The sequence below is a fragment of the Osmerus mordax genome, chromosome 5 (assembly GCF_038355195.1).
Source record: "Osmerus mordax isolate fOsmMor3 chromosome 5, fOsmMor3.pri, whole genome shotgun sequence".
NCBI lineage: Eukaryota > Metazoa > Chordata > Actinopteri > Osmeriformes > Osmeridae > Osmerus > Osmerus mordax.
The window spans coordinates 2,548,781-2,566,941 of NC_090054.1; the positions used below are offsets into that span (position 1 = coordinate 2,548,781).

Here is an 18,161-nt window from a genome sequence, read left to right on the forward strand (position 1 = left end):
ACATCGACATCACAACCCCGTTTCAGCCCTGGCAGATGTACATGTAATCTGATCTCCAGAGGACCAGCCCAGCCAAACACCCCTAGGAAACATTCATTAGACAAGTGTCTCCTCTCAACGAGAGCATCTCCACACGCACTAACGGAGACAGCCAACTTAACCAACGAGAAATGTGTTCTTTGTTCCAGAACAAAACAAACACCCTGACATCTCCATGGAGAGGCTATTTTTGGCTACCTGAGGTGGGGACAAGTCTATGAGGTCCATGTCAGGACATGCAGCGATGGCCGTTAACAGGCTCTCAATCTCCTCCTCCCCCATGTGTTGGTACGGCCTGCTCTGGCTGCCGTTGGCCAGGCAGGCCTGCCTCTCCACAGCTTGCAGGAAATCCTCCAGATCTTCCATGGAGTATCTGGGCTGATGGCGTCGTAACTGGAGCTCTCTGGCCCCTGCGTCTGGTCTGGGTGGAGGCAAGGACCTTTCGTAGCCCTGGGGCTGGGTGACCAGCACGCTGACCAGCTCACAGTCCTCCAGAGACGAGCCCTCCATGAGCTCGGCGGTGGGCAGCTCGTCGTAGCTGGCCAGCGTGCGGGAGCGCCGCACCGAGACGCCGTTGTGGGCCCTGGCCCCCGACCTGGAGGACAGCCGTCCCGTGGAGCTGCTGTGGTCTCCGTTGGTGGCCGAGGCCAGCTTGGCCTCGCTCAGATCCGCTCCCGAGGTGCCCCGGGTGTCGTCCCCGCGGCTGTGGTCGTGGCCCCGGGGACGCCTGGTCTCCCGGACCGGGGAGAAGGGGAAGTCCTCCTGGCCGGAGCTCAGGGAGCGTCCGGGCCTCAGCTCCCCGGACACGTGCATGGCCTCAGAGGAGGACAGGCTCCTGGTGCCTGGGCCGGGCCTCCGGTGTGCTCGGTGAGTCCGGCGCTCGCGCTCTGCCGTGGGGCTGCACAGCCCCGAGTCCTCCTCGGAGGTCAGGGAGTTGGTGACGCTGCGGCCCCTCCTCCCCCAGGACAGGCCCGGCCGCTCGGGGCCCTCGGCCCCCAGGGTGCCGCTGCGGCTGCAGTACTCCCCGCCACCAGGGGGCGCAAACGTCCTCCAGGAGCGCCGCTGCTGCGGCTGCTCCTTCTTCTGCGTTTCCTGCGCGCGGGGCTTGGGCAGGACGTTGGTTCCCGCCCCCCTGATGACGTCACCGTTCAGCTTGGGCCCGTCGGGGCCGGGGCGCTGGTCCGGGCGGGCGGCCTCGCGCGTCTGCAGCTCGAAGGCGCTGGAGGAGGCGAGGACGCCGTTGCCGCAGAGCGACGCCATGTCCAGGGTGCGGTGCGAGTAGGGCAGCGTGCCGGGGAAGTGGCGCGACGACAGGCTGCCTTTGGAGCCGCAGTCAATCTGCTCGTTGAGGCGGACCGTGTCGTACATGGAGCGCTGAGGAACGTAGCAGTCGTCGATGTTGAGGTCCTCCTCCTCGCCCTTCCCCACGCACGACACCGGGTTCTGCCGCAGGCAGTCCGGCCGGCTCAGGGGCTTACCCATCCTGGATCACAACTACGTTTGTTTGAGGGAACCGGACCTGATCAGCAACTCCCCGACGCCCACAAATATATGATCCACCAGGCGTTATAACAATATAGCTGTATGGACTGAGGTACGTGTTGTTTCAGTGCAAATTCTGCCAGCAATAGCTACAACTGGTTGCTTCTTGAGGTGTTCAGCATAATTTACTGTTACCTAACAAATCTATAACCATCCCAAACAAGGATGTCCAAAAATAAATATGTATATAGTTTAAGTCTCCATTCTATTTAAAGAAAAAAAAGTTAAAACTTTTGCACCAAAAAATATACATCTTACAAAAAAATATTCGGAATAGCAAAATTAAATATCCGCAATATAGAATGCAAAATATATTTTTTCATCTCCCTTTAGTCACAGCAGTTCAGCAAGAGCCTCATCAGATATCCAGTCTCCTCCTCACAGTCTCCCCTCCGCGCTTCTCTTCTTGTCCCAACTTCTCCAGCATTGTTATCCCTCTCCTCTCCGGTTGCCCTCACAAACGCCTCTTCTGCCCTCCTCACTCAGGACCCAGCCTGCACACGAGCCGGGGGGAAACCGGGAGAGCCAAGCGGCATATCCTGACACAGATCCAGGCGATGTATAAAAACAAAAGGGCTGTGTCCTGTGTGTGTATGGGAGTGTGTGTGGGGGAGAGAGAGAGAGCAGTCGGTGCTCCTGGTTGCCTCCTGCCCCTATGCTACTTCCCCCTCCAATGACAGACAGACTCCCTTCTGGCACACACGGATACAAGCCCCGCCCCTACTCATTATGCCGACCAACATCTGCCACAGATCCATTCGTGCTCAGGGCCACTACGGCACATGCTGATTGGTGAGCGGCTGACCCTTTTTTTTTTCTCTCTCTCTCTTTCTCCCTCTCTATCTTTCTAATTCCCCCCCTCCTGTCTCTATGGTCCAGATGACTTAACTTCTTAGTCATCTTCTGTCCTGGCACCATGCTCCCTGCCCTCTCTCCTTCTCTGTGTGACCGGGGAGGGGAGGGAGGTGGAGGGGAGGGAGGTGGAGGGGAGGGGTACACCAGCTTTTCTCCACAGAAAAAATAAAAACCAGGATACAGTTCCCACTTTGATGACGTCACACAATGCCGAATGAGACAGTGTTTTTTCCTTTCCTCTCTCCCCCCTCCAACATCTCTCTTCCCTCCTCCTTCTCTTGCTTCTGCTCTCGTTCTCTCTCTGTCTCTCTCTCTCTCTCTCTTCTTTCGTTCTCTCTCTCTCTTTCTCTCTCGCTCTCTCTCTTGTTCTCTCTCTCTCTCTCTCTCCGTGTGATGGTGCTGACGTATTGCTGTGTGGACAGTTGCTGTGGACCCTGTAGATATTGTTAATTACTGTGGAATGTGGAGGGATGTGTGGGTTGTAGGTAATCTAACACTGGCAGCTCAGCCAGGAGCGTGTGGAGACACTGGGCTCTGTACTGACACCAACCGGACAGGGAGGAGAGCAGGAGATGGAGAAATAGTGACAGGAATCCATTTGTATTTCCTAATCTGTCTCCACCAGGGCAAGCTTTTTAAAAGAGAGGAGATGGTCTATGTCTTAAGAAGGGAGGGGCGGGGAGCAGAGGAGATAGGGGAAGCTGGCAGAGATACGTGTAAGAGGTTAAGGAAATCTGAGAGGCTTTGGGTGAAGGATCTGCAGCACTGAATTCAGACGAAATCCTGGCGAATTTTTTTGGAAAGTTCAGTTTTCTCCTGCTCTTCATTCGCAGGGTTAAAGCTGGGTCACTGGCCGCTTCCTCTCACTGAACAGAATGTCAAGTCCCATCCAGTATATTCCATGTTTTTGACAAGGGCTTTCTATAGAAAGAGACTCGTAATTTTGTTGAATGATAAAGATCGTGTATCTTTGCTCCTTGATACAGCCCGACAGGCCTCCACTATGCTTTTCACACGCAGCGCAAAATGATCTTGCATGAGTCATGCTTTCCAAGAGAACGACTCATACCAAAGGTTGTCGAGGGGATACATTTCTTTGTGACAACTGTGTGCCAAAGAAAAAAGAAAAGAACCCTTTCAAGTGCATGGCTCATCAGTCACTCCGACAATGGAAGTGCATTAAATGAAACCATTATCAATGAAGCGAACAAAGGTTTCACTGAAAGGATCCTCAACATAGCTCTCAAGGCGTGCGTGGACGTCTGGCCTTTGTTCTACAGCAGCTGACAAGCCAAGAGCAGTGTGCCAGTAACAAACGCCCCCAGGGAAACACGCAACACAATTACCACACGTGAAAAGTTCCCCGCTTCCTAGCATGTCAGAGTTAGCCCGAAACCAGAGTTGCTGGTACAAACACCAGGTTTCATGTTATTGCTCAGGGACCTGCTATTATGACAGTAAGTAGACCAATTGTTGTGGTGTTGCCAGGGGCTCTACACATCACCTTCTCGTCCAGGAACATCCATGATTCAGGGAGAAGAAATTCTTCTTTGAAATCAGGCGAGTTTCTGAGGTCATGTCTGAGATGAAAAGGACGGCCAGACACGTCCTCTCTCCTTCGACCCCCAGCAGATTGCGTGCCTGTCTAAGACTCCTGGCTCATTACTGCCAGGGGATCCACCCACCCACTACAGTGAAGTCATGTCTTGGGGGCGGAAAGTTGTACTCGTCAAACGCAGTGAAGAAAAGCGCATGGGAGAGAAAAGAAGAAGGATCTTTCTCTCTTTCATTTGACTTCTTTGTACTTGTATTCATTCTTTTTTTTCTGTCGTTCTCTTCCTCTCTGTCCTTCACTTCTCTTTCTTCCTCAGAGTCCAGCCTCGGGCCGTCCAGCCTCGGGCCGTCCAGCCTCGGGCCGTCCAGCCTCGGGCCGTCCAGCCCCGGGCCGTCCAGTCCTAAACTTTTAGAAAGCCAGCGTCAGAGCACCCTGACCAGCTCTGCCTCGGAGCGTTTCCTCTTCGCTGCCAACACAACCAGCAGTCCCTCGACGCTCAGAGAGGCAGAAGAAAGACTAGCAACCTAAATTTACATTTAATCATTTAGCAGACGCTCTTATCCAGAGCGACTTACAGTAAGTACAGGGACATTCCCCCGGAGGCAAGTAGGGTGAAGTGCCTTGCCCAAGTACACAACGTTATTTGGCACGGCGGGGAATCGAACTGGCGACCTTCAGATTACTATCCCGACTCCCTAACCGCTCAGCCATCTGACCCCCCATCACCACAAGTACGGATGTTCTGTCTGCAGCAGTCACCTAACTCTCCTCTACCTTCTCATCAACGTCTGAACAGTCAGCTAGTGCGAGGTCTTAGGGTGCTAAAAGGAGGAGGGGGTAGCAGACTAGCTGTAGAGGTGTTATGAATGAGTACAATGGGGATTTTCCGCTAGCAGCTGAGTGTGGGGTATGCTCCCTGCCCCACAAGGACAATGGCATCCTGGAAACAACAGTCAAGAAACACGTTGCTAGGCAACAACTTCAGATTATTCTGGGATGGCACACCCCTTTAAACCACGTAACACAATCACAGATTTAAATAATTCCTGTTCTTTACTGGATACTTGTATATGTCTGTATTTTGCAAAAAATTTAAATCACAAACTGTAACTGAATTTGTATGGGAAATGGTAGCAGCTCATGACCTGCTTATTATGACTACAGAGATTAACATCAACATGACCAAATTTAAATTCCTCTGGCCTATATTTGTGCGTGGATGTGTGTCGTGCAGCGCATGCATTGTGTCGTCGTAATACTCTGAGCCTATAAAATAAATAACCACCATTTTAGCAATGCCTCATCCTAATATAGGTCAATCCTCTCACTACAACACAGGAATTCATTGGCTTCCAGAGGGTTTTATATCTGGCTATAAGTCGGTGTAATGGCTACCCCTTCTTTATCCAAACTGATACTCCAACAACAGCCTGGATATTTGCTGACACAATGATGCCCCTGGAGGAGGTCCAAAAAGAGAGAGAGAGAGAGAGAGAGAGAGAGAGAGAGAGAGAGAGAGAGAGAGAGAGAGAGAAACTGACATGGGCAAATTGACAACCGGTTTATCATATATCATATCTAAATACTCGGTTTGCTTGTTAAGAAGCGGCTCTTTTTTTTTAACAAAGCTGATGTTTCAGTAAGGAGGAGGTTTTTATGGATGATGTCTGTATGGGTGAGATTGTTAGGGCAAGTCTATCATAGGGGTGAGGTGGAAACTTGAAACTTTGGCATTCCTCTTCTCTTCAAGACCATATGTTCTCATGACCATCTGGCCTTCAACCTCTTCATGGACCAGTGTGCAGGCCACACACCCCAGACCATATCAGCATCCCCACTGAGGCCTCCACCCCCCTCCCGCCCTCCACTGCAACACAACCTCTGGACAGTCTTGAACAGCTATGAACAGTCACTGTGTACAACTACCACGCATAACTGCAGTGAAGCATAGTTCCAAATCTAAGGCTTACATTTCTGCATACGTGAAAATGGCTTCATAAAGTATGCTACCAGGTGTCTGTCCATTAGCTGAAGGGGTCTGCGTTTCAGCAGTTTGTCATTGTTTCCAGGAGCCTAACCCTCTTAGGCTGGATGGTATTAAACAGCCATCACTCACTTTCACCAACACAGCTCTCTGTCAAAAGGCAGTTTCTTGAGCAGCTGTGAGAAGCAGATGCTGCCAGAACAGAGCAGCCAATCAGCCCTGCTGCTGGGCTTGATGATGAAACAAAGCACTTTTTACACTCTCACCGAAAACAATGACTAGACAAACATTGTCTTGCCAAGCTCACCCCTGCCCCCAGAGAGAGAGTGTGTGTGTGTGTGTGTGTGTGAGAGAAAGAGAGAGATTTAAAGAGAGAGAGAGAGACAGAGAGAAAGGCAAGTGTGGCTACCAGCTCCCTCACATGGGGCACACTCACCCCCCACTGACACCCAGCTGGCCCCCCAACCCCCAACCATCCAGCCCCCCAAACCCCCAACCACCCAGCCCCCCAACCATCCAGTTCCCCCTGCTGTCAACACTGCCACTGGTTCAAACTGGGTAGAACACAGTGCCCATACCTACACCTGCTATAGGCCTGGCTTCACAGGAACCTCAACAGGCACAGAACTCAGAACTGCCCCTACACATGACAGTGGAAGGCACCTACATATGTTGTCTGACACAGGGAGGTACCCTGACCCTGTCCATCGCTGTGGATACACGTGTCAGCCTTAAAAACCTGCTAAATGAACACATGCTTATCATATTTCATCATGAACCCAATTGAATCACTAACTGTGTAACATTATGTGTGCATGAGATGCATGTTTTGGTCAGTAGGCAGGTTATAGGAGTCTCACACTGAGCGCCCCAGGTGAAACAGGAGGGTGTCAGACACAAACAGATTGTATTGCTGAAGGATGATGTGCTGTGCTCAGGTCATGTACTGAGGCGCTGAGAGAGAGCTTAGCTCTACGAGCGTATGACTTCAGTTTAGGGAAGGACGGTTCAGACCTGAATAAACCTGACTGAAGATAACTGACATCAAATGAAGGGAACCCGTTGATTAAATGGAATCAATTAAAAGGAATCGAGTTTCATCGAAAGGAATCAATCAAAAGGAACTAAATTCGAAAAAAAAAGCGATCCCGTTCAATCGAAGGGTACCAACTGGAGGGAGCCCAGGCTGTCGTGATACATGAGCGCTCCTACATCGAGGGTTGTTGTTGTGGGAAAGTGGCTGGTGCCTGCTGGGGCTAGCGTGGTGAAGGGTGTGAGGCTCATCTCTCTCTCTGGCAGAGCTGGGTCATCAGGTGTAAATCACACCTCCCCAGCACAATGGGACCACATGTGTGGGCGTTACAAGACACCATGACACACTGTCAACCACACACAGCCTGACAGGGGGTTCCCCCCTCCCCCTCCCCTCCCCCTCCCAGCACAGCGCTCGGATCGTTTTACCAGCCATCAAATAGGGTAGCAAGAAACAAGACTCAAAAAACAGGAAATGTTACTTATTCTAAGTCCAGGTCTAGATCTATGTGTTCATAACAGTGTTATAGGGTTTTTCTGGTGACATGTCCACTTTTAAAAGCTTTACAAAAATGACCTCTGACCTTGAAGGCTTCCAGCTGCTGGTTGATGACCTCTGTCTCCATGCCGACGACCCCCTGCGAGTCCTCCTTGCCTTCCGCCTCTCCCAGCCTCAGCTTGAACTGCTGCAGGTTGGAGTAGAGCTCATCCAGCCTGGCCAGGGTGCTGTCCACCTGCCCAGCCCTGCTCCTGGCCCTCTCCTGCAGCTTGCTGCACTGTTTGCTCAGGGCGTCCAGATCCCTCTTCAGCCCCAGCAGGTCAGGCGAGGCCTCGGCCTCCATCATCTTCCTGCAGCTGTCGCCAGCGTTGTCCGTGTTGGTCATCAGCTCCCGGAGCTTGGCCAGGAAGTCCTGGACGGCGTCTCGCTGCTCTCTCAGGGCGCCCCGGTCACGGGCCACGGGCGCCAGGCCGTCCAGCTCGTCGTCCAGGTCGGAGAAGCGGGTGAACATCTCGCGGATGCTGCTCTGGAACTGGCCGATGCCCTGGAGCTTGGCCTCCATGGCGGAGCAGGCGTGGTCCACATCTTTGCTGAGCGACGAGTGCTCCTTCTCCAGGCTGTCGGCCTGCAGGAGCAGGTCCGTGACCCCCTCGGCCTCCGGGACCTCCACCACCAGGCCCTGGGCCAGGCTCTTCAGGTGCTCCACCTGGCCCTGCACGGTGCCCAGGCTGCCCTGCTTGGCCTTCATGCTGGTCAGGTTCTTGTTGCTGTAGGCCTGGACACCCAGCGAGGCGTGGCTATCCAGCTGCTTCTTGGCCCCTTCCAGGTGAGCCCTGGCCTCTCTCTGAGTGTCCTGGAACTCTCTGATCCTCTGGGAGATCTTCTCCAGGGACTCCCTCTTGCTCTGCAGCTCCTCCGTCACCTTGTCCACGCCGCGGACGATCGCCGCCCTCTCCTCCCGGACGGCGTCCGTGTCGGCGTTGGCCACCTCCAGGAGGCCGTCGGCGTCGGCGCTCAGCTGCTCCAGCTTGCCCTGGTGTTTGTCCACGTCCTTCTGGATTGCCTTCAGCTGGGAGATGGAGCCCTCCACCTCCGCGGGGTCGCAGCTGAGGCGGACCAGGCCCTGCCTGGCCTCGCACTCCTGCACCCAGGAGCTCAGCTTCTCGGCATGCTCCTGGTACTTCTGGGCCCTCTGCAGAGCCGCGTGGAGCTTGTCCGCTCTGTCTCCAGAGTTCCTCTTCACCTCTTCCCAGTTGGAGCGCAGGGCGGAGAGCTGGCCCTGCAGAGCCACCTTCTCTGCACCGTCCGTGGTCTGGAGCAAGGTCTCTCCTTCCCTCACCAGGGTGCAGTAAGGCTCCTCCTGGTTCTTCAGGGCCATCTGGAGGGCGCTGTGCTCCTCCAAGCCCAGGCGGAGGGCCTCGACCCTGGCTGAGACAGTCTGGGGCTTGGCCTGTTCCTGGATCTGCTGGTCCAGCCAGCCCTGGAAGTCTTTGGAGGTCTGGTGGAACTGCTGGGAGCTGGCGAAGGCTGAGTTGAGCAGCTGGATTCGCTTCCCTGAGGAGGAATTAGAGTGGATGAGCACAGAGGTGTGAATGTGGGAGCCGGCGCTAACCAACAACATCAAGCCAATATAGGGAGAAGACAAACAAAAAGCCCTTTTACCTCACAAAACAGTTTAATTTCCTGCTGTCAAGCAACACCTCACCTGTTTTGTCCTCCAGCTGTTTGAAGGGCTTGGTGACACTCTCCAGCTGCCTGGTCAAGTCTGCCCTGAGGTACTCCTCAGTCACCAGGCCCGCCAGTTCTGAGCACAGGCCCTCGGCCTCCCTCAGCCTCTTCCTCTCCTCCCTCAGCTGGGCAGAGATGGCCCCGGCCTCCTCCAGCTGCTGCTTCACCACGTCGGGCTGGGAGCTGAGGGCCTGCTGGCCGCCCAGGCGGCTCTCCAGCAGGGCGGCGCTCTCGCCCAAGCTTCTCAGCAGCTCCTGGAAGCGGCCCGACTTCCCCACCGCCTGGTCGATCAGGCCGGCTCGCTGGCCCAGCTGCCCGGTCAGGCCTTGCCACTTGTGGGTGACGCCGGCCAGCTGCTCCCTGACCTGCTTGGCTCCGGGGGGGTCCTCCTCGGCGGTGGACCCCAGGAGGCAGGAGGCAGCCTGGGTGAGCTGCTCGTACTGGGGCCTGCGGCTCTCAAACTCGTTCTGGAGGATCTAAAGTGAAGTATAGCAGAATTTGATATCGCTTTAAAGAGAGATACTGGTAATTGATAATGCTCCGAACCTGGATGAACACCCGTTAGGTCGCAGACTAGAGAGGCCTACTGTAGGCCGATGAGGGGCATTCAGTGGAGGATTTCCACAAACATGCATTTAAATACGTTTGACCTCAATGTGGACATTTGAAAACTGCCCTCGGTATCGTACAGCATATGTTCCACCATTCTACACCCCAGTGTTTGGTTCCTCCAGTACCTGGACTTGCTGTTTCTGCGTGTTGAGCATGTTGGGGTCCACAGACACCGGTCCCAGCACCTTCATCATCAGCTCCTTCTCACACAGCCACTGGCGAAGCTGCGGCTCAGAGCTCTGGAACACGTCCATGTTCCTGCTGGACTGCTCCAGGGTCTGCTTCCTGTCCACCACGCACCCGCTCACCTCCGCCCACCCCGCATCTGACCAGGACGCAAGCTCAGGCTCAGGTACAAGTAGAGGCATGGGGACACGTACAGGCACAGGTACAGCTAGAGGTACTGGTACAGGTACGGTAAGAAGTACAGATAAAGGTACAGGTAGAAGTGGGGGTACAGGTAGAGGTACAGGTAGAGGTAATGCTAGAGGTACAGGTAAAGGTACAGGTACTGGTAGAGGTACAGGTACTGGTAGAGGTACAGGTAGAGATACAGCTACAGGTAAAGGTATACGTACAGGTACAGGCAGTGACATCACTCTCATGTATCCAATTCTATGCATCTGCTCTACCGATGCAAGAGAAGCATTGATGCAACATGTGCATCAGTGTTGAGTGATAATGTGCTTTCTTGAAGTTACATGACTTGTGATGGAAGACGAAGACCAAATAACATCGCAGTCGAACATTAGGGGAGAGCTTCCTGTGTCTGGATCCTTTCACACTCCCTCAGCGCCAGTCGACATCAGTCAGCACCACACCCCCCCACATCTTCTGCCTTTACTTCACCTCTTACCCAACGCCCAGAGCTCAGGTGCCAACAAGCGCCAAGTGGGGAGAGATGAAGACCTATCTAAAGAGATACTCTCTTCTCCTGGTCGTAGCGACAGAGGGAGGTTTGGACTAGGTCCAGGGTATCTCTGGCTGGCTGAGTGGTAAAACTGGGAGGATTCTCCAGTCCAGTCCTATCACTCAGGGCTTTGTCAACCAGCTGAAATATGTGACTCCCGCGCACTCTTGCATCCGTAATATGTGGCGCCAGTAACCAGTTCCAGCAACGTTTCGGTGAGAGTATCCAGTCAGAGCAGAAGTACCTATCTGTGGATACCTCAGTGAGAGTATCCAGTCAGAGCAGAAGTACCTATCTGTGGATACCTCAGTGAGAGTATCCAGTCAGAGCAGAAGTACCTATCTGTGGATACCTCAGTGAGAGTATCCAGTCAGAGCAGAAGTACCTATCTGTGGATACCTCAGTGAGAGTATCCAGTCAGAGCAGAAGTACCTATCTGTGGATACCTCAGTGAGAGTATCCAGTCAGAGCAGAAGTACCTATCTGTGGATACCTCTGTGAGAGTATCCAGTCAGAGCAGACATACCTATCTGTGGATACCTCAGTGAGAGTATCCAGTCAGAGCAGACATACCTATCTGTGCCAGCGTCTGCTTCCACTGGGCAGCTTCAGGTGAGTCCGGATGCTTCTCTATCAGCTGGTGCAGCTTCTCCCTCAGGCTCTGAAGATGTTCCTTCTTCCGAGCGATGTCTTCCTCAAAGGCCTGCGGGCAGGAGACAGAGGAAGGCGTCTCAAACCAGGCCTGACACACTTCTACTGTGTTTGAGCTTCCTAAGAAGCAAGGTTCAGCTGCAGACCCCTCATTCGACGCCTTGGCGGTATTCTACTGCGCATTACCCAGAGAGAGATTATGTCCAACTGTAACTCTAAAATCTATAGTAGCGCTGGATCTAAATCTGGATCTATTTTCAAATTGTAGGTGGGGCTAATCCGCAGCACATCCGCATCACACCCGCCCTCATCACTCACATTCTGACTACTTATATGTTATGTTATGCCAGGTTGCTTTGCGTTGTCTTGTCTTAAGAATTTCAGTGCCCAGTCTGACCTTTTGTTGTTCTGTGCACCTGACAATAAAATACTTGAACTTGAACATGCTCCAGCATCCCTGACCCCCGACCCTCGACCCCTGACCCCCGACCCCTACCTTCTGCTGCTCCAGCTGCATCTTCACCGACTGCTTCTCTGCGGCCCCTGCCTTCCAGGCGTCCGCGCTGGTCTTAGCGTCCCTCAGCCAGGCGATCATGTCCTGGGCCTCTTGCTGGGCCTCCTGGACCTGCTGGGCCAGGCCTCCCAGCTCAGCGGCCCGGCTCCTCAGCCTCTGGCCCAGCGCCCCGTAGCCCTCGTTGATGGAGGTCACGTCCTGCTGCACCACCATCAGCTCTGGGGGGGGGGCAGGGCACGCACAGCGGGTTACAGGCATCCAGAGGGACAGACTAGGGTAGAGGGCGGGGGGACTACAAGTGGATTAAGGTAAGGTAGTCTTTATTATCCCCCGAGGGGAAATGTGTTGCAAAGCCAGCAGGACATACAATCCATTCACAAACAACTAACACAAAAAACATATCACAGAAAGGTAGAATGACATATTGTAATTCCAAAGGCCACTAGCAGATACAGGATTAAGATACGAGGTGTGATGACAAGGTGCAGAATTCACCGTGATATAAAGTAAGACCACTCGGCATATATCATGATATCAAGTGAGATAGTACCAAGAGCTAACGGCTACTACAACAGAGGACTGTGCTATAACAGGGTGCAGGCCTTATGGTGCCCTAGAGGCAGTGCTATAACAGGGTGCAGGCCTTATGGTGCCCTAGAGGCAGTGCTATAACAGGGTGCAGGCCTTATGGTGCCCTAGAGGCAGTGCTATAACAGGGTGCAGGCCTTATGGTGCCCTAGAGGCAGTGCTATAACAGGGTGCAGGCCTTATGGTGCACTAGAGGCAGTGCTATAACAGGGTGCAGGCCTTATGGTGCCCTAGAGGCAGTGCTATAACAGGGTGCAGGCCTTATGGTGCCCTAGAGGCAGTGCTATAACAGGGTGCAGGCCTTATGGTGCCCTAGAGGCAGTGCTATAACAGGGTGCAGGCCTTATGGTGCCCTAGAGGCAGTGCTATAACAGGGTGCAGGCCTTATGGTGCCCTAGAGGCAGTGCTATAACAGGGTGCAGGCCTTATGGTGCACTAGAGGCAGTGCTATAACAGGGTGCAGGCCTTATGGTGCCCTAGAGGCAGTGCTATAACAGGGTGCAGGCCTTATGGTGCCCTAGAGGCAGTGCTATAACAGGGTGCAGGCCTTATGGTGCCCTAGAGGCAGTGCTATAACAGGGTGCAGGCCTTATGGTGCCCTAGAGGCAGTGCTGTCCATGAGTCGTGAGTAACACTGCAACCCAGAAGCTTCTGGATTTACAGCTCTGTTAGGAGAGGTTGTTATGGTCGCATGCAGACCTGGAACACGGTGTTTACACATTCTCACCACAACACACAGGACGAGTCTAAATGTTTACCTTTATTGGTTAGGTAGGCGTGGCTTCCAGACCCTCCACCGTTACCGTTAGTAACAGCTGATGCAGAAACACACAAGTTAACGCTCATTCACCAAGATTGACGACAAGCAGCAACAAACTCTTCTACGCTTAGGTTTCTGGCACTTGGATGACCTTTCCGTTGGCCATCACAGCAGGGTTCATGGTCATATTAACATCTTCATTCAGAACTCTCATGTAGTCATTACTCTTTCAGTTGGCTTGTCTCATTGAGTCTACGTCAGCTGTATTGTCCAGATCAAACAACAGTGCATAGTTAGTGAGATCAGCCTAGCCAAACAAGCATGCTGGCATAGCTTTTAACTGACTCAAAAACCAAGCGAGAGAGAGAGAGAGAGAGAGAGAGAGAGAGAGAGAGAGAGAGAGAGAGAGAGAGAGAGAGAGAGAGAGAGAGAGAAAGAGAGTGTGTGTGTGTGTGTGTGTGTGTGTCTGGAGAGTATGCGTGTCTCCTAGTGTACCTGACTTGTGTGCCGTCTTGCTCTTGGTCTTGGCAGGAGATGTGAGAACACTGATGAGGGTACACAGGGCAGATCCCTTGGTGTTTATGTCCTGGACTGCAGGCCCCTTGGAGTCCCACTCCTCCAGCAAGCCCTGAGGACAGACCAATCAGGCAGATTCACACAAGAGCTTCCAGAGAACACAACCATTTTCATACTTGGAATGAGACAACACTGAATGCTTTTGTCTGTGCGTTATTCTGAGAGACATGACCAAACAAGAACTTATTTAAAACACCAGACAAAATAATCCATCTCTGGGGGAAATTCCGTCAATCTGGAGTCCTCATTAATTCAAACCTCCCCTGTTATTTTCCTCATTGCATTAAGGAAATAGTTTAATACGATGATGAGTTTTTGAGCATCAAATGGACTGTGTATAATTCTTTGATGTCTGACCTATTTACAGTGACATCCTAGTTTATCTGACAGTGTCTCTCTGAATGGAAGTAATCACTGGAGATATTCACGACCCTATGTTGTAATTCATTTTCCATCACTTTGGCACGAAAAACAACAGGACTGGAATGATGAAAGTGTGTTCTGTTGCAACACACACTATTTCTTAACTTTCTAGACAACTAGAGGTTCTACAGGCAGGGTAGAACACCAGAAAAACAACTAAGCATCAGCAATTCCGTGAGAAATCCATAAAAAAAAAATATTTCCAAAGTTTATGGAGCACAAAGGATGGATCACAGATCGCAAGACACTGATGGATAACACTGTAATGAAGTCGTCTCGCCAACAGGTTCTCCCCAGCCTAAACACCCGTGAAGTCATCAGTCCCCAGTCCTTCCGCCTGCCGATGACTCACGTTCACTTCCTGGAGGTCCCTTGCCAGGCTCTGCTGGCTGCTGGTTGGCTGGAGAGCAGGAAGCTTCTCCACCGTCTCCTCCAACCAGATCCTGAGGGCCGAGGCTGCCGACCTGAACTCTCCCAGCTGGTCCTGGCATGATGTCACTTCCTCCTCTCTGGAAAACGCAAAGACAAGCACAGGTGTCACATATCGCATTGTACAGGTACGATACATAATCCATCATAGAATATGTGCTCTCTAAATGTAACGTGCGTTAAGATGGTTTAAAAAGTATTACTTTTCTCTCACGGTGTCCTTGAAGGCGTTGAAGGTGTTGGCGAGGGCGTCCATCTTGGCGTGGATGTGGGCCTGGCTGCCCTGGGGCCCCAGGACGGCCAGCTCCGAGGCCAGACTCTGCAGCCTCTCCATGTCCTGGGCATGCTCAGACAGCTCTGCGTTGGTGTCCTGAGATTACAGGAGGCCCGTCAACACCACGACAAGCACAGACGCACACGCACACAGCACAGCAGAGATGGCTACGAGGGGAGGGGATATCTGATCGGCCCATGTGCCGTACGTCACTTTGGATAAAAACATCTGCTAAATGAACACAGTATTATTGTCCTCATGTGGAAGATATTTCGGATGACATCCTCCACTGAGGATAAGCCACATTTATCCCTGAAAGAGTTTCATTTTGACGTTTTATTTAGTCTTAGTATGTAGGAGTCCACTTTACAGTTGTTAAGTGTAATGGACAAATGAATTGTTTCCTTTAGGAAAAGTTAAACAGAGTCATAAGGACTCCCTGGAAGAACTGTGACCACAGATGAGGAGAGATAGGAGAGCTGATATTGTAGATCATGTGTCAGCGTCTAGGATGCAGGAGCGTGTTGCCACGGTGTTTACCTCCATCAGCTGGGACAGCTCGTTGACGTTCCTGCCCGGCCCGTCCGTTTCCAGCAGCTCCTGCGAGCGCTTCGCCACAAAGTTCTGCACCTTCTCCTGGGCCATCTCAAACTCCTCGACCTTGTCCATGAGCTTCTCCAGCCGGGCCATCTTCTGCTTGTGCTGCCCGCGGACGGAGGAGAAGCGCTGCGTCAGGGCGGCCATCTTGCTCTGCATGGAGGCGGCCGCGGACGGGTCCGCCGTCTCTTCGAACTTCTTCACCTTGGCCTTCATGGCGTCGACACTGCTCTGACGACTGCAGATGTCCTGCGCCCGAGTCTGGAGGAACACCAGAACACCAGAACGCTTTAGAGCTGTTGCTTAACTTTTGGACTTTATGTTTTTTTAACTCTGTTCATTGAATACCTATTTGCTGATGCCTAAACGACTAAAGCTAGTCTCACCGAACTTCAGAAACGGGAAAATATAAGAAAAAACGGGATGTCATTCCAAGGGTCAAACATCACAACACAATCCCAAGCGTCACGCCGCAGACAGAACATACAGTTTCCTTGCTGAGCGCGTCTCCGATGGCCCCGGAGTCCAGAGCCACGCGGCCGTCCTCCTCCAGGCTCTTCTCCACCCCCTCCATCCAGCCCAGCATCTCGTCCAGCCCGTCCTGCACGCTCAGCGAGCGCGTCAGCGTCCCCTGCAGCTTCTGGTTGCGGTCGCTCACGGACTTGGACAGGTTGTCGTATCTCTCTGAGATGTCCGCTGGACACACGGGGATGAAGGGATGCGAGGTTTGTCAGTCAGCTCAGTGGGTGAAAACACGGTTTGTCGGTAAGGGACTAGCCACGTGCTAATAATTGGTCATATTTCGCGCATGTTCATATTTGTGATATGCGAGGTCTACCAAGGCCCAAAAACGAAACTGACATTCTTGAAGAACCAGACATTCTTCAGTGGGAATCAGGGCCGTTGTGTACAGTAATGTATGAATATTCATATCACAGTAAAACTGTCTTGTACTATGGACTGCTCTGTAAATTCACCTCTAAGCGAAGGTCAAAAATATTGGAAGGGTTACAGTCTTAGCATTTATCTTTAGCACATACAGAGAATAGCTGAGAGGGGGCCAAGAGTAATATGTTTAGGGACAAGTTAAATAATGCAGGAACATTCCAGAAACTCAGTTTCACGACAAATTCCTCAACTGCCATTTCGCTGAGGTTGAGGTCACCAAGAAATCCCAGGGTGTTGTTGACTGTTTGCTAGAGTGACGTATTTCTCATGTGACACCAGCACCAGGGGAGAGGACATGACATCGCCTCACCTACTGTCTCCTGGATCTCATCCAGATTGGATAAAAGCTCCCCCTCCGAGGTGATCAGCGAATCAGCAGTTTTGCACAGCGTCTCCACGGCGATCTGGCGACCCGTGGTTTGACCTTGGAGAGCCTGGAGGTGGGATGAGGGAGGAGGGAGGGTCAGAGAATCCGAATATGATAGTTGAGTACTGGGATTATTAAGTAAACAACATTAAGCACCAAGTAAGTTCACATCAAAAACTGCTTATTAGCGTATACAGATTTGGGGATTTGATTTTAACTGTTGAGAAGCAAAATGTTCAGTATATGCCCAGTGTTTGGCAGCATTTTTCTGGGGTGATTAGTAAGCTAAACCAGGACACAGTGTTGCTTTTTCAGTTTCAGGCGCCTCTTATCTCCTCATATCTCCACCCTCTGACTCCCTCCTACTCCAGAGAGACAGGTTAGAAAACATTACTCTCTCTTGCTCTTTCACCTTCTCCTTTTACATATATAGCTCTCTCTTTCTCTCTTTCTCTATCTCTCTATCTCTCTATCTCTCTATCTCTCTATCCCTCTATCTCTCTATCTCTCTATCTCTCTCTCTCTCTCTCTCTCTCTCTCTCTCTCTCTCTCTCTCTCTCTCTCTCTATCCCCTCACTCCCGCTGATCCTCTATCTCTCTCTGTCTCTCTTCTTCTCCCTAACTCTCTACCTTGTCCCCCCCACCTCTCTTTCTCTCCCTCCCTCTGTCTCTCTCTCCACTCTGTCCAGGGCCAGCTGCAGAGTCTCAGTGTGAGGCAGGGGTAGAGTCACAGTGTGAGACAGCTGCAGAGTCTCAGTGTGAGGCAGGGGTAGAGTCTCAGTGTGAGGCAGGGGTAGAGTCTCAGTGTGAGGCAGGGGTAGAGTCACAGTGTGAGGCAGCTGCAGAGTCTCAGTGTGAGGCAGGGGTAGAGTCTCAGTGTGAGGCAGCTGCAGAGTCTCAGTGTGAGGCAGGGGTAGAGTCACAGTGTGAGGCAGCTGCAGAGTCTCAGTGTGAGGCAGGGGTAGAGTCACAGTGTGAGGCAGCTGCAGAGTCTCAGTGTGAGGCAAGGGTAGAGTCTCAGTGTGAGACAGGGGTAGAGTCTCAGTGTGAGGCAGGGGTAGAGTCTCAGTGTGAGGCAGGGGTACTCACAGTGTGAGGCAGCTGCAGAGTCTCAATGTGAGGCAGAGTTAGAGTCTCAGTGTGAGGCAACTGCAGAGTCTCAGTGTGAGGCAAGGGTAGAGTCTCAGTGTGAGACAGGGGTAGAGTATCAGTGTGAGGCAGGGGTAGAGTCTCAGTGTGAGGCAGGGGTACTCACAGTGTGAGGCAGCTGCAGAGTCT

The 18,161-nt window shown here is 52.4% G+C and overlaps 1 protein-coding gene across 1 annotated transcript in view; it reads right to left on the reverse strand.

The window, feature by feature from the left end:
- Window positions 1-18,161, reverse strand: part of dst (dystonin) — a 141,118-nt gene that overhangs the window by 36,520 nt on the left and 86,437 nt on the right. Inside the window, 12 exon segments of the mRNA XM_067235813.1 lie at window positions 7,592-9,060; window positions 9,212-9,710; window positions 9,972-10,171; window positions 11,330-11,459; window positions 11,904-12,139; window positions 13,268-13,324; window positions 13,765-13,897; window positions 14,621-14,777; window positions 14,901-15,067; window positions 15,512-15,829; window positions 16,056-16,264; window positions 16,827-16,950. Of these exon segments, the coding sequence (XP_067091914.1) occupies window positions 7,592-9,060; window positions 9,212-9,710; window positions 9,972-10,171; window positions 11,330-11,459; window positions 11,904-12,139; window positions 13,268-13,324; window positions 13,765-13,897; window positions 14,621-14,777; window positions 14,901-15,067; window positions 15,512-15,829; window positions 16,056-16,264; window positions 16,827-16,950 (3,699 nt within the window).